The sequence below is a fragment of the Lepus europaeus genome, chromosome 2 (genome assembly GCF_033115175.1).
Source record: "Lepus europaeus isolate LE1 chromosome 2, mLepTim1.pri, whole genome shotgun sequence".
Classification (NCBI taxonomy): Eukaryota; Metazoa; Chordata; class Mammalia; order Lagomorpha; family Leporidae; genus Lepus; species Lepus europaeus.
In genome coordinates this window covers 32,832,502-32,859,322 of record NC_084828.1, presented here as the reverse complement: position 1 = coordinate 32,859,322, position 26,821 = coordinate 32,832,502, and the positions used below count along the sequence as shown (strand labels likewise).

General features: G+C 39.7%; 2 protein-coding genes across 2 annotated transcripts in view; one reads left to right on the top strand and one right to left on the bottom strand.

The window, feature by feature from the left end:
* The window catches only part of LOC133750704 (multidrug resistance-associated protein 1-like), a 102,122-nt gene extending 94,516 nt beyond the window's left edge, over positions 1–7,606 (top strand). Inside the window, exons 25-28 of the mRNA XM_062180355.1 lie at positions 1,407–1,565; positions 4,442–4,608; positions 6,957–7,151; positions 7,468–7,606. Coding sequence (XP_062036339.1) covers positions 1,407–1,565; positions 4,442–4,608; positions 6,957–7,151; positions 7,468–7,606 — 660 coding nt within the window. The remainder of the gene's footprint in view (positions 1–1,406; positions 1,566–4,441; positions 4,609–6,956; positions 7,152–7,467) is intronic.
* A 7,401-nt stretch (positions 7,607–15,007) lies between these two features.
* HSPA13 (heat shock protein family A (Hsp70) member 13) lies at positions 15,008–26,688 on the bottom strand. Its single transcript, XM_062206674.1, has 5 exons — positions 26,589–26,688; positions 24,986–25,326; positions 22,241–22,454; positions 20,392–20,559; positions 15,008–18,143 (listed from the first exon to the last, which is right to left on the bottom strand). Exons 1-5 carry the CDS (start codon positions 26,611–26,613, stop codon positions 17,476–17,478), a joined length of 1,416 nt encoding a protein of 471 aa, XP_062062658.1. The 5' UTR covers positions 26,614–26,688; the 3' UTR covers positions 15,008–17,475.
* Between the last annotated feature and the right edge of the window lie 133 nt (positions 26,689–26,821).

Sequence of the window (26,821 nt, the reverse complement as noted above, 5' to 3'; positions counted from 1 at the left end):
TTTTCAAAATGTTTTATAAAAACATGTTATTTCCTAATTGGAAAGGTATATTACAAATAACTATAAATCAAAAACCAGAAACAAAAAAAACCAGCAGTGCCTCACTTTTCCTCTCTCAGAGGTTTGTCTTTTATAACCTCTGAGAGGCATTTTTCTAACCCTCTAAACAGGTCTACTGCAATGGTGTCTCAAACAGAAATATGTTGATAATAAATAAAATTATTCTGGAATTTTGATTAAACCTACTAATTCAACAAGTTTCTGGGTTTTTTTTTTTCTGATTTTTTTTTTTTTTTTTTTGGTCAGATTTAAGATTCAAGGTTCTTTTTACTAGGGCAAACCTTCCACATCACTATTCTTTCTTCCTAATGTTCCTATTAATGCCAAGTCATGAATCAGTAGCCAAAAAGATTGCTGTAATTCTCACGGCCAAAGGAACATATTCAATCACTAGGATGTTTAAGACAAGCTAATTGTTTTGGCCATGAGCCCAGGATCCTTAAACACTATCTGTGGCTCCCCTCAATTGCTCTAAGACAGAGTTGTTTTGATGCATCAGAGAAATTTGCATGCATGCCATTGGATTTTCTAGCCTATCTGGGAAAAGGTTCCAGTACCCTGTGTGTTTCAGGAGGGGGAAGAAGAGTAGAGATCCAATCTGGACGTTCTAGTTAAAGTACCCCATTATCAGTGCATCCATTTCCCTCACTTTTAATATTCAAGGGTCAGTCAGGGCTGGCCTGCTCCTCCTGGGGCTACTGGCGTTCTGTAGTTAGGTGATTTATTTGTCTATTTTGGTTACTATCCCAAAAACCTGAGGCCGGATAAATTTGAAGTGAAAAAACGGTTCCTTTGACCCACAGTTGTAGAGGCTCAAGGACCCATATCTGGTGGCAGTCCTTTTGCTGGCAGAGTCCTGAGACAGTGCAGGGTGTCCCATGGCAGGAGACAGGGTGTGTGCCGAGTCTGTCGCCTGGTCTCTCTCCCTCTTATAAAGCCACCAGGACTCAGTCATGAGGGCTGTGCCCTGATGCGTTTCTCTAATCCTAGTGGCTTCCCAGAGATCCCTTGAGGGTCAGATTAACTTCTATCCTCTTACTGCCTCACAATGGATTAACTTTCAACACTTGAACCTCTACGGATACACTCAAACCGGATCCAAATCAAGAAAAATGGTAATTACCCAAAACTAGAGGAAAAGCATACTAGCTAAAGTGAATGTGAGTGTCTTGGTAGAGAGATTGAGTCCTTAGAAGTCACATGGCATTTTCTGTACCACTCAAGGATATTCTGGTTGGCAAAATTACATCCAGCTAACCTGACATCGGATGTATTTGTTACGGAGAAGAGGCCCTGTTCTCTTATGAAAAGTTCATCATGAGCTGTTTTTGATTATTTCCTTTTAGATTGGAATTGTGGGAAGGACTGGAGCAGGCAAGTCAACACTGTCAAATTGCTTATTTAGAATTGTGGAGGGGTCAGGAGGCAAAATTATTATTGATGGTATTGACATATCCAGTATTGGACTCCATGATCTTCGTGGCAAACTTAACATCATCCCACAGGTAAAACTTGTTTTCCCAGTAGTCTTTCTGAACACTTTCCAAGTGTTTTTCTTTTCTTTTTAAAAAAAAATAGGGCTGATGTTGTGTCATAGCAGGTAAAATCACCACCTATGATGCCAACGTCCCAAATGGGCACCAGTTCTAGTCCTGACTGCTTTTCTTCCAGTCCAGCTCTCCGCTAATGGCCTGGGGAAAACACTGGAAGATTCCACAAATGGTTGGGCCCCTGCACCTCAGTGGGAGACCTAGATGAAGCTCTGGGATCCTGGCTTTGGTCTGGCCCACCCTTGGCCATTACGGTCATCTAGGGAGTGAACCGGCTGATGGAAGATCTGTGTGTGTGTGTGTGTGTGTGTGTTTCTCTCTCTGTAATTCTGACTTTCAAATAAATCAATCAATCCTTCCAAGTATATCAATTCTTTTTTGGAAGAAGGTCATATTTTAAATCTGTTTGAATCCTATTAACGTCTCCTACCCTACAGCATTCTGCAGAAGAGCATTTATCTACTAGAAACACCAGTACATTGCTTTTCAAGTTTGCTTCATAATAGTAAATGTAAATTAAATTCTAGCAAATGGATCAAACTGAAACACATTGGTACATTTTAGATTAAAAGAATTATTGAGGTCTTTGATTAGGTGGTAGGTTTAGTGTAGGATTCTGATTCTTTTGATTTGGAGTTTAGAAATATTAAAAAAAGAAAGAACAGTAATTCAGTTAAATCTCTTCCCTAAAGTCTTTTGATTTTTCCATGTGTGGAATCAAAGATACTTGATCATTAACAAGTATGCAAATTGACTCAAGAATAGCCTTCTAAAGTCCAAGACAATTTATTTAGTTGAGTTTGAGAGACTTAAGCTATTTTCTGGATGTTTATGAAACATCTTTGTATTATCTCTAATCATGTTTAAAATGCTAAATCTTTGTCATATTGTTTAGACATAAATTTGTGTTTTTTTTTTAGACATACATAAGTATTATTTACTTCAAAACAAATTTTAATACCATCCAAAATTCTGGAGAGGGAAAAAGTCAGCAGAGACAAGAGACAGCAGTCATCCTTATCTTATAAATAAACACAGATATATTAAAATTTGGTTCCACTAGGCATTGTGACCTGGTAAAAGAAGATACCTTTAGTTCACTGTAAATGAAATTCAACCACTTACCTTCTGGGTGGCACTGGCCAAGAGCTCTTCGTATCCTTGGGTTCACTAAAAAGTAGGGATATTACATTCTTTATTCCTGGCTTGGTATGATGACAATGTTATATAAATACTACATTTTATTATATTATACACCTGGCTAACTGACAGCTCTCTTCATCATACTACTGATTGTCACTGATACGTTAAAAACAAGAAATGTAGAAAGAGAATCAGAAAGATCATAATGATTTAATTCCTAGACCTCCAGTGAATGCCTGAAACCACACTTGTTATAGAAAATTTGTACTGCATTTTTATCTGTATGTACACCCCTTTGATAATTGTAATTTACAAATTTGATGCTGTAGATGATTAAACAACAAGAACTGATAGTAAGATATAACTATAGGCATACACTCCAATACAATTTATATATATGGAATTGCTTCCAAAATATTGATCAGTTTTCCTTTATGAATCATAGGTTATTTTTAAATGCAGTTTGAGATGTAGCAGCAAAACCAGCACAGATTCTTTTGCCTTATTGATAATTTCATGGGTAGAATATTTGTTCTTATCATAGTAACCATCATGTGGGATTTTTTTTCCTTCCTTACCAAGTTGAAAATTACTTTTTCACTTAAAGGAAACAATGTATAGCTTCACTTTGGCATATCTGAATTGCCAGCGTTGCAGGTCCTGTGTAGTTATTAAGTAAAATATGGTTTACTTGTACACATTGTGCTGCCATGACAACAGGTCTGATCGCAGAGATGGCCCCTGAGTGCCTAACAGGTGGGTAGCACATACACAGTGTGCAAAGGCAAGATTCATTTCCTGAGTGGGACAGAGGGCATCGCGTGCATTCTCTTTTATTTTAAGATTTATTTATTTATTTGAAAGTCAGAGTTATACAGAGAGAAAAGGAGTGGCAGAGAGAAAGAGAGAGTGCACTCTTCCATCCACTGATTCACTCCCCAACTGGCTGCAGTGGCTGGAGCTGTGCCGATCCAAAGCCAGGAGCCAGGAGCTTCTTCTGAGTCTCCTATGTGGGTGCAGGGGTCCAAGGACTTGGGCCATCTTCTACTGCTTTTCCAGGCCACAGCAGAGAGCTGGATTAGAAGTGGAGCAGCTGGGACTCGAACCAGCACCCATATGGGATGCTTGCACTACAGGTGGCGGTTTCACCAACTACACCACAGCACCAGCCCCTCACATGCATTTTTCATCATGCTACTCAGAGCGGTGTGCAATATAACACTTATGAATTGTTTATTTCTGAAATTTTCTATTTAAAATCTTAGCACCATGGTTGACTGAGTGAAACCACAGATCAGGAAGACTCCCATATAATTCGTTCTGGCTCATTTTTAACAAATACAAAATGAATTTGATAACCATATTACATCTGATCATTTTGCTTTTTCCTCATGTACTTTCTAAGTCTGATTTTTTTAAAAACTTTTATTTAATGAATATACATTTCCAAAGTACAGTTTATGGATTACAATAGCTTTCCCCCTCCCATAATTTCCCTCCCACCCACAACCCTCCCCTTTCCCGCTCCCAATCCCCTTCCATTCACATTAAGATTCATTTTCAATTCTCTTATATACAGAAGATCAGTTTAGTATATATTAAGTAAAGATTTCAAAAGTCTGCTTTTTAATACATATAATTATGTCTCATATGATAGTAAGATTACAGGTGACTATTTTGTTCTCTAGGACCCTATTTTATTTTCTGGAACCCTGCAGATGAACCTGGATCCCCTAGCCAAGTATTCGGATAGTGAGCTGTGGGAAGTGCTGGAACTGTGTCACTTAAAGGAGTTTGTGCAGTCCCTTCCCGAGAAGCTGCTGCATGAGATTTCAGAGGGCGGTGAAAACCTCAGGTAAGCAGCCTCGCACAGGGTTTGCCCAGGTTATCCATCCCATGCTCTTTAGAAACTTGAATTGTCTTCAGTGAATTTTACCATCTGCTTAAGAATATCCCCCTTCTTCCCATGATTTTATGATCATCATCATGGGTCCCACATCATGTGATATTAGTATGCCTGTTTTCAAGGAAAAAAATAGTATATATGTGTATGTATTTAATATCTATAAGTGAAGTGAATATGGCAAAATGTTGCACACTGTTAAGTCTTAAAACAAGAGTGAAAAAGGAAACTAGAATTGGCCTAGAAGGAAATTAGCTTCTGAGCCCTCCTGAGCTTGTTTGGTGCATTTAAAGCACATCATTTCTGAGTCGTGCTACAAGAGCAAGACAAGGAATAAAACAATATAGCCAAGCCTGAAAACCTACAGGTGAAGGGATTGGAAGAACAATAAAGACCAGTGCAGTTTGAAAAACCACTGCTGAATTGAATCTTGTGTAGAGAAGATTAATACACTCATAGACTTCTTCCCCCCCCCCCCAAAAAAAATGATCTAAGGGAATGGATATCTTTTTTTTTTTTTTATTTTTGACAGGCAGAGTGGACAGTGAGAGAGAGACAGAGAGAAAGGTCTTCCTTTTGCCGTTGGTTCACCCTCCAATGGCCGCCGCGGTAGCGCGCTGCGGCCGGCGCACCGCGCTGTTCCGATGGCAGGAGCGGGGTGCAGAGCCCAAACACTTGGGCCATCCTTCACTGCACTCCCTGGCCACAGCAGAGAGCTGGCCTGGAAGAGGGGCGACCGGGACAGGATCGGTGCCCCGACCGGGACTAGAACCCGGTGTGCCGGCGCCGCAAGGCGGAGGATTAGCCTGTTGAGCCACGGCGCCGGCCGAATGGATATCTTCTTTTTCTGTTCAACACTGCTGTCAGAAGGCAGTCCCCTTCATGTGATCCGAGACGCCAGAAAAGTGAGTTGCCAGCCTGTTAACCATTCCCAGGACTTGAACTGACTCCTGACTCTTCTTTCATCACGTCCTTCCCAACCTGCCACACTGGCCTCGGAGCTGTTTCATGGTTTGCCATGTCTGCTCCTGCCCACATCAGGGAATTTTTATCTCTTGTTCCCTTTGCCTCAAACAAGTTTCTTCTGAAAATCTGCTTAGCTCACCCTCCACTTCCTTCAGGTCTTGAGCTAACAGTCACTTTCTCCCAGAAAGTTCATTTGGCCAGCTTCCCTGAAATGCCCACCTCACATCCATACTTTGTACGACAACCCTTCTGCATAAGTGAATTCTTTTTTTTTTTTTTAAGATTGATTTATTTATTCAAAAGTCAGAGTTACACAGAGAGAAGAGAGGCAGAGAGAAAGAGAGGTCTTCCATCCGATGGTTCACTCCCCAATTACCGCAATGGCCGGAGCTGCACCAATCCGAAGCCAAGAGCCAAGGACTTGGGCCATCTTCTACTGCTTCCCCAGGTCATAGCAGAGAGCTGAATTGGAAGTGGAGCAGCCGGGTCTTGAACCAGCGCCCATATGGGATGCCGGCACTGCAGGCGGTGGCTTTACCTGCTACGTCACAGCGCTGGCCCCTATAAGAGAATTCTTAAAACTGATTTTTACTTACCTATCATCCATCCATCCATCCATCCATCCACCAGTCAATCAACTATCTACCTGCCTATCTATCATCTATTTTCTATTATCTATCATCTATCTACCTATAAAATAATGTGTGAAAATACTATATACAGTCTTCCTCTTATTACTATGCATTTTGCTCAGTTTTTGCTGTCTTCCTTTTGAGAAACTTTACACAAAGATTTTTGTCCAGTTTTATTTCATTTTTTTCATTGCTGTATTCTCAGAATCTGGACATGTAAGGATCCGACAGATAGTAATTCCTCAATGAATATGTCTTTTTTTTTTTTTTTTTTGACAGGCAGAGTGGACAGTGAGAGAGAGAGAGAGAGAGAAAGGTCTTCCTTTGCCGTTGGTTCACCCTCCAATGGCCGCTGCGGCCGGCGCACTGCGCTGATCCGATGGCAGGAGCCAGGTGCTTCTCCTGGTCTCCCATGGGGTGCAGGGCCCAAGCACTTGGGCCATCCTCCACTGCACTCCCTAGCCACAGCAGAGAGCTGGCCTGGAAGAGGGGTAACCGGGACAGAATCCGGTGTGCCGGTGCCGCAAGGCGGAGGATTAGCCTAGTGAGCCGAGGCGGCCTGAATATTTCTTAAATAAAAGAATAAATGAATGAGTGAGAAACCAATTGGATAACAATATAATCGGCATTTTAGAACAGGAAGTAGGCTCCCACAATGTTCATTGTTGGAGTTAATGTAATAGTATTTTTGTTTGTTTTCAGCGTTGGGCAACGGCAGCTCATCTGTCTGGCCCGTGCTTTGCTTCGTAAAACAAAAATTCTCGTCCTGGATGAAGCAACAGCCTGCGTGGACTTGGAGACTGATCACGTGGTGCAGACCACGCTCAGGAAGGAGTTTTCCGACTGCACCGTCCTGACGATCGCTCACAGGCTCCGCTCCATCATTGGTTCCGACAGGTAGGCTCGTTTGGTGTTCAGAAACGACCCGGTATCTGCGGAAATGGATATTGAACGTAGGAGGTGTGCTAATGATTTGCCACTTGGAAGGAATTTCATCAGTGCTGAGAGATATGCAATGTTCCCTAATTGTAGAGAAGTATTTTCCAAAACAATTAGAGGAAATCTTTAATGCTAAAAAACAATTAGAAAACTTGATTTGTTCACTGATTTAATCTCTATTTGTGCTGAAATAACTCACATAATAATTTACTTACCTTAGGTACTTACCAAAAATCATTGTAGGTTGCCTAACTGGATTCTTTTCACATTGCAGGGTCCTTGTTCTTGATTCTGGAAGGATTATAGAATTTGAAACACCACAGAATTTGATACGTCAGAAAGGGCTTTTCTTTGCAATGACAACAAAAGCTGGACTAACACAAGACTCAGAGACAAAAAATAAATTTCTTTAACTTTATGTTGATTATACACTCAAAAAATACCTAAATACATTAACATTTAAAAAATAATGATAGCAGAGAAATTCATAAAAGCAGACCCTGGCTACTGGTTGGCCCACATAACAATGATCCCTCTCGTTTCTAACCTTCCTGAGTTGTACCCAGATTTCTCTCCTCCATTCATGCCTACCTTCTGCACATGGCCCAACTTACCCTTTAAGTCCATAATATCATTCACAAGTAACCTCTTCAATCAAGTGTCCCCAGACTCCTATCCATCTCACTCCACCCTCATCTCCTGTGATCTTCCTAATCCCACACACTTATATGTATCATGGCAGGACCATGTTTTAGTTCTTTGAGTCTATTTCCTCCCCACTCCCATCCCCTTGAAGGCTAGTGTCCACTTTTAATTGTCTTTGTATATGGGGCTCCTTGCACAGCACCCCTCATACTGTGGATACCCAACTCATGTTTACAAAATAATGACTAGGCATTTTAGAGTAATATGATGTAACCACTAATATTCCTACATGGTATGTGTTGAGTTACTGTACAGTTTATGAATTGATGCAGGAATCTCAGAAAGAATAAGTTATTCAGCTGCTTTTTCGAAAGGGAATCTCTGTATTAAGATTTTATTTTAGAATAATGTTTTATAATATTGTTACTATTTGAGTAAGAAAACACAAATATTTTCTATAGAACGTCGTTTGGCTGGATGGACCTCAGTGAGCTGTGTGTTATAGGTAATATATTAATGAGAACATTGTTGATTGGTAGTACTCTCTGATCTTAAAGGGCTTTTTCATCTCGCAGTTTTATGTAATAAAAGCAACACATGTCTGAATAGCCCTTCAAATTTAAAGTGCTCAAATTTCAGATATTTTCCTTTCAAAAGGATTTTCATAAAGGATTTTAACATGTTCTTGAAGGCTCATCAACTATTTCTTTCATCCTCCTTTTCTCCTTTGTGTGCAATCTTACTATATTACCTAAAAGTGTTTTTTGAAAAATTGCCTTAGATTATACAACCTCATGGAGTTGCCCCTTAGTATCCACAGGGGATTGGTTCCAAGAACTCTGTGAATACCCACATTTATGGATGTTCAAATCCCTTATATAAATGTTGTAGTAAGTATATATCACACATGCACATCTTCCTGTACAAATATCTGTGAAATTCCATTACAAGGGGGGTGCAGATATTTAGTTGATATGAATTAAAAGATGTTTTCTCTATATTTACAGTTTTAGTAAATTAGAGAAGCTGTGTAAATTTAAAATCTAATGGGAAATCAGCAATACCCTGGAAAAAAAGTACTTTTTCCCACACAATGGAACTTGATACTACTATGAATATAAATGTATAAAAGCTACAAACATGATGACTCATACAATACTGATAGGAGCTAGCCACAAAGGAATATTGTTAAATGGTTCCATGTTTCCATTTACATAAAAGTTAAAATAAAAAAGAAATGCTTATCTAAATTAGTAGGAGCAGGGATACTGGTTATCCTTGGTGGGTAGGGGTGATGACAAGCACGGGGTGGCCTTTGGGGTAGTGGATGTTTTGTTTCTTTACCTGAGTGTAAGCATCAGTAGAATCTGTGAAAAATCATACAGCTTTGCATTTAGAATCTGTATAGTTTCCTGTGCATACACCATTAACATATATGTTAGCTTTATAATCACTTCTTATCATATATAACATATACAGGGTGAAAAGAAAGTAAAAGTTTTTAAAAAAGGAAAAAATGACTGACAGCGAGGGACAGGCATTTGGCCTATTGGTAAGGATGCCTGCTTCCATTTTGAATTTGGGTTTACCTTCCCACTCTGGCTCCCAAATCCAGCCTCCTGCAAATATGGAGCATAGTTCAAGTAATTACTTGGGTCCCTATTCACCCTACTAGGAGAACTAGGTTGAGTTCCTGGCTCACAGCATTGGTTTTCTTGGCCAATGTGGTCATTAGGGAATGAGCCAGCAAATGGTAGCTCTGTCTCTGTGTCTTTGACTCTCAAATTTAAAAAAAACAAAACAAAACAAAACAAAAAAACAAACCACACAAAAAAAACACAATTAAAAACTTAAGGGAAGAATTAACAGTCACAAGTGCTCAAAAATAATTTTATTGTGTCTTAAGAAACTATTAGTTTATTCTCATTTCATTTATGTACATGAAGTTTGCTAAGTCATTGAAATACACTAGAAATAAATTGCAAGGCAATCAAATTGAGTATATTACACAGAGAGGTAGCAGATTTTTATTTTTTAAAAAAGGTTATTCTGTGATTGTCTGATTTGTTCAGACCATAACTTCAAAATTGACTAAAAACATACTGATTGTAATTTCAATATGCAAAATACATTAGCTGATAGAAGGAGAATCCCAAAGAGCCTTAAATTGTCTTCTTTGAGGATAATGAGAATATTTGTTAACAAAAGTACACCATATGCCAGGTAATGTGCAAGATGTTTGAAACACTTGTCACTTGGAATCCTCACTGAAGAATGATCCTAAGATTCCAAGAAGATTTTGGACAATAACATGTAGAATCCAGGTCCATGTGACTACAAAATTAACAATGCTCTCAACCAACATGTCTCATTCCTAGAAGAGCCTCTTTTAAAAAGGCTTTGATTCAAGAATGATGGAGAAAGATTTTAAAGCAATAGTTTCATAGGCACAGTAGCTGAAATTAAAGCTTGTATTGTGGGTGTCATGCCTCTGTTTCAATGCACTATAGTTTGAACCATATTAAATATAAGGATACTACAAAAATCCATGAAAAATGGAATGAAAAGATATTTATTTTGGTTCAAAGTCTTTTGAAGTGCATGCATATGTGGGGTTTTCAAAAAGTTCATGGAAAATGCTTCTATGGGAAAAAACAAAAAACTATGCATGCATTTCAAAGATTCTTGGGTCAATATGTGTTTACCAGGTCAGTGCTGTGGCTTATTGGGTAAAGCTGCCACCTGCAGTACCAGCATCGGTGAGTCCTGGCTGCTCCATTTCTGATCCAGCTCTCTGTTGTGGTCTGGGAAAGCAGTAGAAGATGACCCAAGTCCTTGGGCCCCTGCATGTGGGATACCGAGAAGAAGCTCCTGGCTCCTGGCTTCACATTGGCCCAGTTCTGGCCATTACAGCCGTTTGGGGAGTGAACCAGCAGATAGAAGATCTCTCTCTGTCTCTGTCTCTCTTTGCCTCTATTTAACTCTGCCTTTCAAATTAAATAAATCTTTTAAAAAATAAGTTTACCTTTACATTCTATTTTTCCATGAAGTTTTTAATAATCATTTTTGAAAGAAAGTGGCAGAATAATGGTACTTTCACATACTTATCAATGCAGCTTTGATAGAAAACTTTAACGTTAAAGTTTAATGTGTTTTAATATATGCACTAATATTAAAATGTCCTGAACCAGAATGTTTTTTTTTTTTTTTTGGAAAAACTAATCAAGTGAATTAGAAGAAGAAAATATCATAGTGGTTAAAGCAGTTCAGAATCTTGAAACAAGTTGCCTATGTTAAATCCAAAATCAACCCTTAATAGTTACCCAAACTTGAACAGGTTAAGTTACTTCTCTGTGTTTATTTGGAAATAAGAATTCTATTTGCATCCTAAGGTTCTCTTGAAAATTAAATCTTAATATACACATAATAATTTATCAGTGTCTGGCATAAGACGACATTCAAAAGCAAGTTAGTTATAATTTAAACACCAACAGTCATAGTTCTTTATACTTCCAGTCCCATATTTACAAAGTCACATCATAGGATATATTATTGAGTAAATTCAAAGGGCAAAAAGAAGCCAGTACTTAAGAAAGTCAAGTTTATGCATGGCAGCGCTGAGATGACTGAGATACAAAGTGTCACCAGTGATGGACAGTGTGACCTTAGTGAGACCAAACAATAGTGAGGAGGCAGCAGCTGGGTAGCTCCTTCTAGTTTCAGTATTCTAGATGTCATTCTGCAGGTGAGTGGACATTTGCAGGATCCGAGCTGGCAGGCCTGTAGACTGCATTGTGAGCTACCCTCTGTAAGTCTGGCTGTGAAAAAGATTACTTGGTGGTTCATGTGCTGCAGTGTTTCTGAGGCCAAGGTAATGAGTATGCACTGTACAAAGGCTGACCAAAGGCTGACTGGCTCGTTTTGTTGATGATTACTAACTAGGTAACCAGAGTTGCTCACTTGTTATTTACATAATGACCAGTTTGAGCTTAGTTTTCATCAGTGCCCAAAGACAATAATCTTTCTTCTACTTCAGGAATGTAGCATAAACAGCAAAATAAAAATGCATGGGCATACGAGGAAAATGTAAAATAGACCCTACTGAACAATATTTTGATAAATTTGCTGCAAAACATTTAGAAGGAAAATGACACTCATGCATTCTTTTGTGGGCCAAGGAAAGTATTACAGGTTTTTTGAATTCATGTTTATAAAACCTAGATCGTTATTACTATACTTGTGACTATTGGTTTAATAACAGCTTTCAGCTCTGATATTTAAAGTAGAAAACACGATGTGGTGATCAGAGGAGAGGCCCTGAGATTAATGATTTGGGCTGCAAGGCAGTGGAGTGCAGTAGGAATTAGGCACATATTTCAATATAACTGCCACCAATTCCCTGGGAAGATCTGCTCCCAGCTTTCTTTCCTGCGCATGTATGCCATAATTTCTAGCTGTTACTGAACATCCTACAGTTTGACTTGTATTGGCATACCTGTCTATGGGTTTATAAGATTAAGGCGGGGTTTATTGTTGGCCCCTAGGCATAAGGTGTTGACAACTGTCGTTTTACACATTTTATCCAATTCTTTGGTTGAAACAGACAAGGGAGAAAATAAATTCCTTCTTTTTAAAAAACAAATTTATTTGAAAAGCAGAGACTAAGAGAAAGAGCAAGTGAGAGCGAGAGCGAGTGAGAATGAGGGAGGATCCTCCACTTACTCATTCACTGCCCAAACACAGCACGGGGGCTCATGCAGAATGAAGCCAGGAGCCAGGAAATCCATCTGGGTCTCCCACGTGGGTGACCGAAACCCAAATACCTGGGCCATCAGCTTTTTCTTCCCAGAAGCACTAGCAGGTAGCTGGATCAGAACTGCAGAGCAACCAGGACTACAACTGGCTTGCCAACCGGCACTCCACTATGAAAGTTGGGGGTCAAGCAACAGTTTCACTTGCTGCGCCACAATGCCTATCCCCAGCACTTCCTTCCTGTTCCACACTGGCGTGGAGAAAGACAACAAAGGGCAATCTGACCAATGCTTAACCATGTAACGACAGCCATAAGTTGAAAAGCACGAAGAAAAGAAAAACGAAGAGGTAGAAACAACCAAAGGGCTCGCTGCTCTTGGGTAGAAATGAGTCCCAAATGGGAAGAACAAAGTAGCTTAGGGTGGCTCCATCATGCATTGGGGCTGCTCCTATCTCTGTCTCACTGTCTACAATGTGTCTGTTGCTTGTTAGTTGCTCCCACCATCACCTGTGCATTCCAAGAAGGAGAAATGAATGGTACGGAAAAAAGATATTTTATAACCCATATGTAAATATTAGATGAAAAAGCCTAGTTTCCACCTAGTGATTTATGCTTTTATCTCATGGGTCAGAATTGAAATGCCACTCCGTCACCCCTAATTTCCAGTGAAGCAAGAAAAGCAGTTTTTGAAGTAGGGGGTATTACTGCTTCAAATAAAACTGGGTTCTGGAAGTATTATAACAGCGTTTAGCAGGGTCTGCTGTAACTACTCACAGCATTTTTCAACCATGTCAAAATTATCTTAAGTTTAGCAACTTGGGCGAAGAATAGTGATTACAACTTTTGATTGAGATCCAATTTCCATTTTCCAACAGGCCACGTTAGATAATTTAAGGTGAAGGGATGAATCCTTAACAAGAGAAATGCCATGTATGTGTTTATATGAGGGTGAATTCCAAGTCACAGAAAATAGAAAGGATGGAGGCGGAGCTATGGCACAGTGGGTTAAGCTGCCACTTTCAGCACTGGCATCCCACATGGGTGCTAATTCGAGTCCCAGCTGCTCCACTTCTGATCTAGCGCCCTGCTAATGCTCCTGGGAAAGCAATGGAAGATGGCCCAAGCACTTGGGCAACTCCACTTACATGGGAGAACCAGAAGCTCCTGGCTCCTAGCCTAGCCCTAGTTGTTTGTGCCTATTTGTGGAGTGAACCAGAACATAGATCTGTCTGTGCTTCTCCCGCTCTCTACAACTCTTTCAAATAAATAAACAGCACCAAGTCTAACTTTGACATTATCTGAGGTCTTGCATGAATACTATCCAGAAATTTGGTAATGGCCCTAAGGGATTGTACTGTATGGTGAACAACACAGCACAGAATCAGAGTTAAGAGCATGGACGGGACTCAAATCATGTCTCTGGGAAGATTGCCTTTCCCTAATACACTGATGCCTTAATTTCCCTTTCTGAAAGTGAAGATCAGAGTAACTACTCATACATTTGCCAGGAGACTCAACTAAATTGGTTAATATTAGTAAGACATTTAGAGCAGTACATAGAACACAGTAAGCCCTATTATCTATTGCTTTGTAACAATTCGATTCAGAATGTAATTTAATTAAAATGAATAATCTCACACTGCTCGTGGGTCAGGAAAATGGGAGTCACTTAGCTGATGGATATTCTGGCATAAGATTTCAGTAGGTTACAGTCAAGTTCTCAAACTTTCTCTCAAGCACTTCTGCTTCTGTTCATTAACAATGTCATTAAATTTTGCCCAAATTCAAGGGAAAAGGATTACACAAACAGAGGCATAGTAGGAGATGGGCATCATTAGGAGCTACGTTAAAGGCTGCCTACATTAATGAGACACCATATACTTATTAAATAAAATATGCAAGCCTCATTGTATTTCCTCATATAGCTCGTCGGTCAGCAAGATAGTTAGTCACTGTGAAGAATCACAGCAGTCAGTACTGAAGGTAGTCTAGCATTCTCAAGGTCTCATTAAAAGTAACAAAAAATGCATCAGATTAATTTGTTAAACAAAAACTCATCTAAAATAATATAACCTTTATTAGAAAACCATAAACACTAACCATCAACCAAAAGATTAAAGTAGTGTTATATAGCATTGTTTACTACCTATGTATAGATGAGTTCAGTTCTTGGCTTCATTATTGTTAGAAACCATGAGGTGGTATTCAGAATTCATACAATAAAGGAAGAACCTCTTCTAAATTAGGGGAATGACTAGAAAGTGTATCAGTAATCCCAGAAGACAGTCACGATACAGGGAATGTACACCTTTGGAGTCTACAGTTACTGAAGTCACATGCCAGGGGCATCTGCTACACTGTAGCCCCTTCGCATTTATATACCTCAGAAATGTTCTTGAATGAATAAAGTACACTGTTTAAAAAACAAACTGCAAAATGGTATTTATTTACAGTAAAATGTGAATTAGCTGCATACGCACATATTTGAGGCACAATCTGTTATGCACAATAACTGTAGTTTTCAGTACATTACACACAGTAGTATCCGTTGGTAAGTCAGTGGTCTGAGTGAAACACAGTACCAAAACACTCCTGATACAAAATAAATTACTCAACTCACACAGCCTAATCATACAAGACACTTAATACTTTAAAAGTTACGTACTTCAAAAAAAAAAAAAAAAACTAGCTAGACATACAGCTAAAGTCTAATAAGTCCATTTGATGGAAGATGACTTCAGATTGTTATACATAAACGATCCCTTGCAGGATGCATTCTTCCCATCTTTTAAATAAATAAACTACATTACTGTCAAGACTATTTACATACAGCCCCCTCCAGTATGATTGATTACACATTCCTTCATTTTTAAAAAAAGCTGTAACTACATGAGGGAATATGCTAAATGATTGCCCCCAAATTCCAGTGCTGCCATTCAATTTTTCAAATATTTAACTTCCAATTTTAGTCGTGAGATTAGCCGCCCTGCTTTGCAAATTGTTTTCCTTAGAAAGCATTAACACATCAACAGGCTGTCTTTGAACCATATCAAATATTGAGATATTCAAGACTTTTTTTTAAGTCTTAAAATGCTTTAGGTTAAAGCTGATACCATAAAGATTTTGAGATAAATTGAACACTTTTCTCTCTTAAGACCTTCACAGAAAGAATGTTTTCAAGTCTAAAATCTATTAAAGATGTGCGTAAAGTCCAAGAGAACACTTACATAGTCTCATACTGCAGTGGAGGATTCGTCTTTGGCATTTCTCTATTAGTCCACAACAAAACATCAACATTTGATACCTTTCTGTCCGCCCACGACATTGTCTGTACACAAAAGTTTTTGTTTGAAATGTTTTAACTGCAATTTGATTGCTTAAAAAGGTCATGTTGTTTAGATTTTCAAAAAAAGTTTTTAACAGTCAGCTCTTTACCATGAGAAGCTAAAATGTTTTGTTGTGTTTTACAGTGTTTGGAAAATTTGACATCCTTTCCAATTCAGCAATGGATACAGCAGACAAACTTTAACAACAGTGTTGACTAGGGCATACTTTTGTGAAGGTTAACATGAAGCATGCCTCTGTTAAGGAAAAGAAAAGCGTGTCTGTCTTCAAATAATATAGACATCCCCCAAAAATCAAACTGCTCTATTTTCCTTCTTGGTCCCTGTGGTTTTTCTTGAAGGAAAAAAAAGCAAAGCATCTAACTGCGACAAATGCTGATTTGTAGAAATCTTTCCACATTCCCTTCCAAGTTAGATTTCTAAATTACTCCCAGTATTCACAAATTTTTTCTCTTCTTACACAACCATCTTCTGGCTTAAAGTAGCCAATTAAAAAAAACAACAATAAGAAATCATAATCAACTCTTACAAGTGAGTACATTTTCCTCATTTAAAAATAAATATGGGGAAAAATGTCAGTGAAATTGAATGAAATTTCATTTGATAGCTCAAATGAATGCTACATTCCTCAGGGCTTACTAAAAATATAAACAAAACATAAGACAAATACAGTGAGTGATTGATAATTTACCAATGTCTGCAAAGGTGTTGGGTCACAAAAGTGAGACAGAACTGATGGTTTTATTGTGACATTAACACATTTTTAAAATGCAATTAATCATTTCGTATTGTTTTCTAACATCAGGCAGAATCACAAAAATCCAAGCAGAGAATGACATACAGTTGATGAAGTTTACCAGAAAATAACTTTCTATCTGGTATTGAAACTCCTGAATAAACCTGCAGCTATCTTCGGAAGAAGATAAACCAATAACCAACCTATTAAATGTATTTTAAAAATCTGGAGAGTGCAGATTATGAAAATATGACACATAGTGGGATACTGTATTTGTGAAAGTCACTTCGTTATATAACATGGCAGTTACTGAATATTATATTTGCAGCCCGCCTGAATACTGCTATTTCCCAGCCAATATAAATACCTGACATCAACACTGTCCTTCAAGTATAGTTCAAATTAATATAGATGTAATAACCAAGAAAGGAAATTACCAGCTCCTACTAATATAATTTAGTAAGAGCTGGGAATCATAATGGCACTCTTTAACATTTACAGAATATGATGTTAAGTGCATATGGTTGTCTACTTCAAGAACCCAGAAAAATACAGCCTTCCATGCTCCTATTGTAAGAGAGTTTACCTCAGTTCTCATTTTAGAATTCCATTATGACGGGTTCTCTCCAAAATCAATCTGGTCACATCTACTCCTACAACACAATGCTATGTAAAGTTTTCCTCTATTGAAATGCAGCTTTCTAGGTAAATCTGTGAGAGAATACAGAGAGACTTTGTTTTTTGGAAGAGGTGGCCTGATAAAGGGGAAAAGACCATCAGATAACAACCACTGTCTTCCATCACTCAGTTGAAATTGGTTTTTTGTAAATGCTTATTGGGAATTTCTAAAGCACTGACTTGCAAAGGCCAAGAACCTCCGTCAATCCCTGCTTGGATAGCCACTCCTGTCACCACTGCCAGGTCAGGGTCCACGGACGTGTTGGGATCCTTCCCAAAGAACTCCTGAATGACCTGGCGGATGCGGGGAATACGCGTGGAGCCCCCAACGAGGACCACCTCGTCAATCTCAGTCCTCTCCAGGTGGCCTTCTTTTAATACTTGCCGAATGGGGACGAGTATTTTCTGGAAGAGATCTTCATTAAGGCTATCAAAGAGCTTCCGTGATACTTCAGTTTCAAATAAAACCTGCCTTTTCCCACTGTTCTTTTCAGAAAGGCCAGGTCCCAACATACTGTTCACCTGGCGTCCATCTGCTGGGGAAAGTGTGTCCTGTGGCCCTTCAGACTCGGCTTGCTGGGGATCCTGCCCGTCCTTTTCCTCCACTGTTAGTAATACTGACATCTGAGCAGACTGATGAAGCGTCAGATTTAACTTGACCATTTCCACAGCTTGTCTTAATCTGTGTATTTCCTCCTTCCTAGAGGGGTAGAAGCCGTACTTTTGATAGATCTGTGTATACAAATACTGAAGCAATCTCTGATTGAAGTCCTGGCCCCCAAGTTTATTGTTTCCTAAGTGAAAAAATAAAAGAGTTCATATTATTCTTATGCACATTGATGTGTATGTGTCTGTATATCTATAAAATTATATTCTGGAAATAAATTTTCCTTCTTAAAGTCTCAGTAATATTTTATTCATAGGAAGACTGATTTAAAAATAACTGAGTCAAACTGATTTCAACTCTAATATGTACTACTTAAAAACATCGTGGTCAGAAAATTTTTAAAGGATGTACAAGTATTTCTTAATTAAATAATTTTCAGAAAATAGATTGAGAACACAGATTAACTTTTAAAGTTATTTAAAACACTAAAAGTCATTATTCTCAACAGAAGAGAATGCTTTTTTATAAACACATTCAAAAGTATCAGTGGCTTTTTTAAAAAATTCTTTTATGTGCATGATTAATAAGAAAAGTAGAGAAAATGATTTCAAAGTAGAGTAATATATTATAATCTTCCAGCATTTGACTTGGTGCACAAAAGCCCAGTAAAGAGAAAGAAACAGGGGCCGGCCGGTGCTGTGGCACAGCAGGTAAAACCACCGCCTGCAGTGCCGGCATCCCATAGGGGCCTCAATTTGACCCAATGCTGCTCTACTTCTGATCCATCTCAATGATAAGGCCTGGGAAAGGAGTGGAAGATGGCCCAAGTCCTGAAAAAGAAGAGACCTGGAAGAAGCTCCAGACTCTTGGCTTTGGATCAGCCCAGCTCCAGCCATTGAGGCCATGTGGGGCATGAACCAGCGGATGGAAGATCTCTCTCTCTCTCTTTCTGCCTCTGCTTCTCTATAACTCTGCCTTTCAAATAAATAAATGAATCTTTAAAAAAAAAAAAAGAGAGAAAGAAACATGCAGAAGTTAAAACTTGTAATTTACACATATAACTTACAGCTTAACTCTTCAATGAGCCTTAGTTCCTTAACCCAAATTACATATAACAAACACCTCGAAAAAAAGATGTAGAGGGCAGGTGTGTAACTTTGTGGGAAAGACACCATTTTCTTATTTATTTTTATTCAAAAGACCGAGACAGATAGATCTTCCATCCTCTAGTTCATTTCTCAAATGCCTGCAACAGCTAGGGCTGGGCCAGGCTGACGCCAGGAGATGAGAACTCAATCCAAGCCTCCCCTACAGGTGGCAGAGACCCAAGTACTTGAGCTGCATCCCAAGGTGTACATCAGCAGGAAGTTGAAATCGGAAGTGGAGTTGGGATTCAAACCCAGGCATTCTAATATGGGATGTGGGTATTCTAAGTAACATCTTAACCACTGTGCCTGGGGCCAGCTGCTGACTCCAGTTTCCTACTGATGCAGACCCTGACAGCTGGCAGTAACGGCTCAAGTAGTTGGGTCCCTTTTATCAACGTGAGACCAGAATTGAGGTCCTGACTCTTGACTCTGAGATCCAGGTCAAGCCTTAGATGTTGTTGGCATCAGGGGAGTGAACCAGCAGATGAGGGATCTCTTTCTACGTCTTGGCCTCTTAAATCAATAAATACATTTAAAAATTGAGAATACACAATTCTGTCATTTTTTTGGCGAACAGCAAAATCTGATTTTCTAAAGGTATCTATTTTATAAAGCATATTCTTAAGTGAAATAAATGATCATCTTTCATTTTAACAGAAATTTTCTTCTCTCTGTTCCTCTCACCACCAGCATGAGAAGTCCTATGGTGGGGTGGGCATTGTGACTCAAGAGGGTTAAGCTGCTACTTGGGAGGCTCTCATCCCTTGTGTCAGTATGATCCCTCGTAAGTGTCCTCCACTTCTGATCTAGCTTCCTGCTAATGCACCTGGGAGGGAGCAGGTGTCGGCCCAGGTACTTGGCAAGTTCCTGCCGCTGACGTGGCAGACCTATATGGTGCTCCTGGTTCCTGGCTGTGGCCCAGGCTAGCTCTGGCTGTTGCAGGTATTGTAGGAGTGAACCAGTGGATAAACCTCTAATTCTCTCTTTCTGTCACTCTGCCTTTTAAATAATATACAAACAAATAAACTTAAAAACAAAAATCCTACCAGCTCAGTGAGCTACAACTGGCAGTGTATGTAATTGACTAAGAGGATAACAGGTAATTTTTTGAGACTTCACTGTTTATAGTAAATATATAGAAACAATGGGATACAATTACAGAAACAAAATTACCAACATGAATTCAAAGAATTCTGAAAAAATTAAAAAAGAACATGTTACAGATTAGGTATGTTAAGGAAAGCATTGTCGCCTGAAGCTCTTTAACCCGCTCTGTGGTACTCTTACCAGACATGGCTCGCGTTAGAAACATTCCTCCTTGTTTATTCAGTAAAGACACATCGAGAGTTCCTCCACCCAAGTCTATCACCAAGACGTGGAAGACATCAGCCTTGTGGAGACCGTAGGCCATGGCTGCCGCTGTGGGTTCATTTATGACCCTCAAGATCTTCAGTCCTGTAAGAGTTGGAAGCAAGAACCCACGAGATGACTCAACTAAGGGATTTCTTCCTATTCAATCTTATAGCATATTTGAGTCTTCTGTGACATGAACTTTACTACATAAAATGACAGCAGTCACATACTCAAGAAAAATCATCTAATGGGAATGTTAAGATAGGCTTTTCTAAATGGTGCCATTAAACTTATTGTAAACAATTACAACGTAAAGAAAGAGAAGCCCAAGTTCAACAGAATAAGTCATTTCATTCTTGATTAATACTTACTTTTTAAAAAAATACAGCTTTTCTAATATTGAGCTGCTACTTGGGAGTACAGGAGCAGCAACGTTCCAATCATTATAAACTATAACTAGTTGTTGTAGATATGAAATCAAGCTTTTCTGGTCCAAGATCTGATTTCCTTGCACAAAGTGTCACTTTAAACTGAGCCACACTTAAGGAATGGTCTGGGAAGTAATCCGGAGTTATGTATCGGGGGTCCTGCCAACATGAATTCATCCAAAGATCACAATACCCTTCCCTGAACCTCTCTATCACTCCATGTGCTGCAGCCATACTGCCAACCGCGCATCCTGTCATCCACCAGCAAGTTCCTACTTTACGGTTGCTACACTCGCCGTTTCCTCTTCCTGTAGCAACTCACTCCTCCATACGGCTGCATGGCTAACTACCTCACTGCCTTCAATCCGTGTAAATGTCACTTTTCCAGTGAAGCTCACCTCACCAGCCTTTTCAAACCTACAAGTCCCCCCTCCCCTGACCACCACCAGCAACCTTATCCCCTTATTCTGTTCACCTTTTTCTTAGCATGCTACTTTCTGAAATTCTCTGTACCACTGGTTCTCTACCAGGGACAATTTTGGCTCCAGGAGACATTGGGCAATAAATGGAGACTTTTGTTTATTGTCTCCGCTTGGTGAGGGAGGGTGCAGCTCTTACGCAGTAAGTAGTGGCTCGAAATGATGCTAAATATTCTGTAGTACACAAGACAGTCTTTCACACCCAAGAATCATCCAGCCCAAAATGTAACACTGAAGGTAAGAAACCTCATTTTAAATTTAACTTTCAAGCTTAATCCATGTTTTGTTCTAATGGAATATAAACTCCATGAGAATAGATTAATCTGTTTTGTTGAATAGTGTGAAATGAATTCTTTTTTGCCACAGATTTTTTTTTAAAAAGTTAGTTTTACTGTAACACTAAAGACAGTTTTAAAAAAAAAAGAATTCTTCACTATTAACATGTATCTATGTTGTCTTAGCCTTTGTCATGTGCCTGACTGCTGTTCATAATTCTCATATATAAATCTATAAGAAATCTAATTTACCTACTATATGGTTAGCTTATGTGCCTATAATTTGTGAGTTAAAAAGAGATAAACCAGGGCAGGCAGTGTGATACAGTGGATTAAGTTGTCACTTGGGACCCCCACTTCCTACGTTGGGGACCCTAATGTGCCTGTGAGGTAGCCGTTGATGACTGAAGCAGACCCCTGCCACCCAGGTGGGAGACCCCGATGGAATAATAAAACCTGGCCCAGCCTGGTTATTGCAGGCATTTTGAGAGTGAACCAGTGGATGGAAGCTCTCTCTGCCTTTTAAGGAGATGAAAATAAAGAGATACTCTTATCTAACAAAATGTTGAGAAAAATGCAGCACAGGCAAGCATATGGTTACCTGCAAGGTTAGCAGCTTCAATGGTTGAATTTCTCTGCTTTAGATCAAATTCTGCTGGTACAGAGATGACTGCATTGGCAACTGGCATTCCGAGATACTCCTCCGCCATTTCCTTTAATTTCAACAACAGTCGAGAGCCAACATATTCTGGGGAAACGGTGAGGGTCTCGTTACTTGTCACAGAAAACTCAACCATCCCATTTTTGTTTAAAACCTGCAAATAGGATTTGTAAAATCAGAAAAGGGAGGAAAAGTATGTATATATACATATATATATATATATATACACACACACACACTCATATACTTATTACCATACATACATGCTGGATTAATTCAATTAAAGCTTACCTTTACCTTTCTAAAATCATAAAGTTCATTCATAATTTACTAGTACATTTACCAAGACTATTATTTATTAAATATAATACTTTAAAGCTGTAAAATTAATTCATACATTTTTCAACAGAATAAAATTCAGTATCAAGAAAATAACTAGAACAGATTATCAATATATATTTAATGAAAGGATGAATTATGAAATATAATAACAGCCACTTAATACCTCAAGATTTCTTTTTCTAAATACCTTGATCCAAAAGTAATAGATAACTCAAAGGATTTTCTAGTACAAATTAACAAGAATATTTTAATACTTCCCCATGTTCCTATCTAAGAATCAAGTATCATTTATTTTTTGCATCCATGAAAGCATGCTATGTATTCTTAACTCATTATCCCTGCTTATATGAGAATACATTTAAAAAACTCAATCGATCCTAAAACATACCACCCTATATATATCAGCTTTTAAAAAAATAATTGAGAGTAAAAAGAATTATCTGTTCTAAGAAATCATACAAACTTTTCCCCAGTCACTCTAGATAAGGTTTTAATCAAGAAAATCGGATCTTTCAACAATATTTCACCACTCCCTGGGGAAAACAAAAACAAGGGGCAGGCACTGTAGCACAGCAGGATAAATCAACACCTGAGACAACAGCATCCCACACTGGAGCGTCTTCTCTTCTAGGCCTGCTACTCTGCTCCGATCTAGCTCCCCGCTAATGTAAATGGGAAGCAAGGGATGAGTTCCCGACACTCACGAAGAACCCCCAGGCAGAGTTTCTGGCTCTTGGCTTCAGGCTGGCTCAGCTCTGGCTGCTGCATTCACTTATGATTGAACCCACAAATGGAAAATCATTCTCTGTCACTTTGCCTTTCAAGTAAATAAACCAATCTTTAAAATAAAAACACTATTAAGGTACAAAAACACCAATACTACCAGGGTCCACACATAACAGAAACAATTTAAAGTCAGATCACTTGGAAACTTAACAACTTTATGTACCCAAAGTCGTAATTTAGAAGTGCCTACAATGCTGGCATCCCATATGGCTGCCAGTTCAAGCCAGTCTGACCCCAGCTAGTCCACTTCTGATCCAGCTCCATGCTAAGCAGCAGAAGATGGCCCAATTGCTTAGGCTCCTACCCACCAACATGGGAGACCCAGATAAAATTCTAGACCTGATTTCCAGTTCGCCCAGCCCTGGCTGTTGTGGCCATCTGGGGGAAGAAACCAGCAGATGAAGATCTCTTTCTCTCTTCTCTCTCCCTCTTGCTCTGTAACTCTTGCCTTTTAATTAAATAAATAAATCTTAAAAAATAAAAGAAAGTACAGATGCAAGTACTCTAAAAGAAATAATGGGTAAGAGCACACAACCTTTCTGATAAGCAATTTGGTAATATAAATAAAAGCCCTAGAAAACATGTAGACAATTGACCTATGAAGTCTATTTCTAGAATTCAAATTAGGAAATATTCCAAGAAGTATACAAAGATTTGCATATGAGGATTTTTCACTGAAACTACAACGTAAGTACAAAACCAGGTAAAAAAGAAAATGTATATTCATAGAGCAGGTCAACTAAACATTGGGACAGTCATTCCACTAACCACTAAGTGGTGTGATCCTACTGACTAATCATCCATGCCACACTATTGAGCTTGAAATAGGCCAGAGCACAGTATACCTAGCAAGATCTGTTTCTAAGTACACACCCACACCCACACCCACATCGATGTAGAGGACCTGAGGTTTCATCAACCTTGCTAGCTCCTTGACAAAGCTAAAAAGAAATTCTTAGGATGGCAGAGCAAGACTACAGCAAAACCCTAAGTCCTTGCTAGCACTACAAAGAGCCAAAGTTTGAGCAGGATTTAGTGCTCCTGCATGCATTAAGACATTTAAACCCCAAAGCTATAAAATAATGTGTTAAGAGGGTAGAAACTCAATCCAATTATGGTGTTGAGGAGGTGGGCCCATCCGGAGGCCCGGAGGCCCTGAGGTTACAAGAGGCATGCCCTTGGCAGGTGGTTCTCCCTTAGAGGTTGGTTGGAAAGCCTGAATGGAGCCTGACCATTCTCTCTCTGCTCCTTGGGGTACCACTTGATAGTTCCTCAGCACAGGCACTGCCAGTCCCTGGCCTCACCAGGAGACAGAAACAATGAGGCCCTCAAAAGGAACTTAGGCTTTTCATTGCATTGATAAAAAGCTGACTGGTGCAGAGTCACTGAATTTGACTTAGGTCACCCCAGAGCTAGAATTTCTTGTTATGCAAGATGATATACAACTTCCTTACAGATCAAGCTAGTTGAAATAAACCATTTTGCAACATGAAGCCAAAGTGTGGAGAGAGCACACTGAACTACAATGTACATAGATCTTAAGATTTAATCACTTACCTTAAATGGGTATCTGCCAATTTCAGCCTCCAGCTCTTCTGGGGTAAAAATCTTGCCTATGAATCTTTTGGCATCATATATGGTGTTTTGAGGATTTGAATCTGCCAGCTCTAGGCTTTCGTACCCCACATACACAGCATCCTCAGTAAAGGACACCATGCTGGGTATGCTGATGTGACCATTCTCATCTGGAATCACCTTCACTTTTCCGGTGCCAGGAAAAAACACTCCGACAGAACAGTAGGTGGTGCCGAGGTCAATGCCAATCACTTTAGGAGTAGGCAATGGTAAATACTGTTGTGCCAAATAGCCAGCCAACAGGAGGGTCAGAACAGCTGATCCTGAAACAAAGGCAAATTAAATGATACTACCTCATCAACTAGGACAATATGCCCAACTACCATAGCAACGTCTCATTAATACGACTTTTTAAAATATGACAAAAAAAATCACAAAATATTTTCTTTTGTGGAACTGATAGACTTCTCTCAAAGTATGTATTAACGGGCTATTATATAATTAAAAACAAAGCAACAAGAAAAGCAAACAACTCCTGTAACTACATAGATATCTACTAATGGGAAAATAACAAAATGTAAAGATATTTTGACAAAAAATTGCGCTGATGTGGATAGAAAATAGTATTCTTCTGGAGCAAAAGGTAGATAGATATAATACAATTTTCTTGAAGAAATGGTATTTAGATTTCACTTCTTTAGAAACAGCTTTAGTTATCATTATTGGCACATTCCATTAAAATTCCACACTAAAAAGTTTATCCATTTATCTTCTTTTCCCTTTCAAAAGGAGGAAGTGAATAAATTGGATAAAACTGCTTTGAGAGCTGCTTCGGTATAGCTGCCACATCTTAACAGAACAAATGCCATGCAGACCGCAGGAGAAGGACCCACTCTGTTCTCAGACCTCCGAATGGCGTTCAGGAGGTTGTGCTAGGCACCTGTGCCCACACACCTGTTCTCAGACCTCCGAATGGCGTTCAGGAGGTTGTGCTAGGCACCTGTGCCCACACACCTTCCTATGACCCACACGTCACTTTGGAGGACTCTGTGTCACCGATTGTGAGCTCATCTTCATCGCCTACCTCTAAAACAATGACTCCAAGCGCCAGTCCCACTTCCCTCCACCAACAGGCACAATTTAGCGGCACTTCATCACTTTCCGGACAGGGGAAGGTAATTCCCAACAGGACTCGGTGCAACGGGCAGCGGGCTGTATATCCATCGAGGGGGTCGGCACCTCTCCAACTCGGCATCCCCCGAGCGTCCCCTGCCGCTGCTCCAACCCCCTTCCTCCACAAAACCATCGAGAAGCCTCTCAGGGGCCCAAGTTCAACCAGCCATTCGACACCGAGGATCTGTGGGAAAGAGTGGATCCCTAGGCCGATACACGCATCTGGTCCTACAGGGGCCTACACTGGCCCGGGCCCCTCCAAACCGCGAAAACCCTCCTCTAAATCACCTTTCGGACTCCCCTCCCGCCGCGCCAGCTGGTTCCAGGCGGTAAGACAACCACTCCCACCCACCCCTGTCTCCCCGGACGGTCTCCATGGCCATAACGACTATAAGGACTCCCACACACTGACCTAAAATCGTCATCTCTCCGGCCATCACAATCCCGCCGAAGAGGCTTGGGGTGACTGTACCAAACGGAGGGCACCGCCCCCTCGCCTCCCGGCTGTCCCGCAGTCCTCTGGGAAATGTAGTCTTCCTGTTCTGACGCAGCTGGAGAAGCTACTTCTCCCTCGAGAGGAAGAACTTCATGTACCATGAGGGCGCGGGGCATAGAGCATCCATTCAACCGCTGCCAATGACAACT

Bases quoted from the DNA above. Each gene is read 5' to 3' on its own strand.
- HSPA13 (XM_062206674.1), bottom strand. From the start codon at position 26,613: ATGGCCGGAGAGATGACGATTTTAG. The intron at 22,455-24,985 runs GTAAGTGATTAA...TCCTATTTGCAG, and splicing joins TTGGCAGATACCCATTTAAG to GTTTTAAACAAAAATGGGAT. The intron at 18,144-20,391 runs GTAAGAGTACCA...TTTTTCACTTAG, and splicing joins TCTAACGCGAGCCATGTCTG to GAAACAATAAACTTGGGGGC.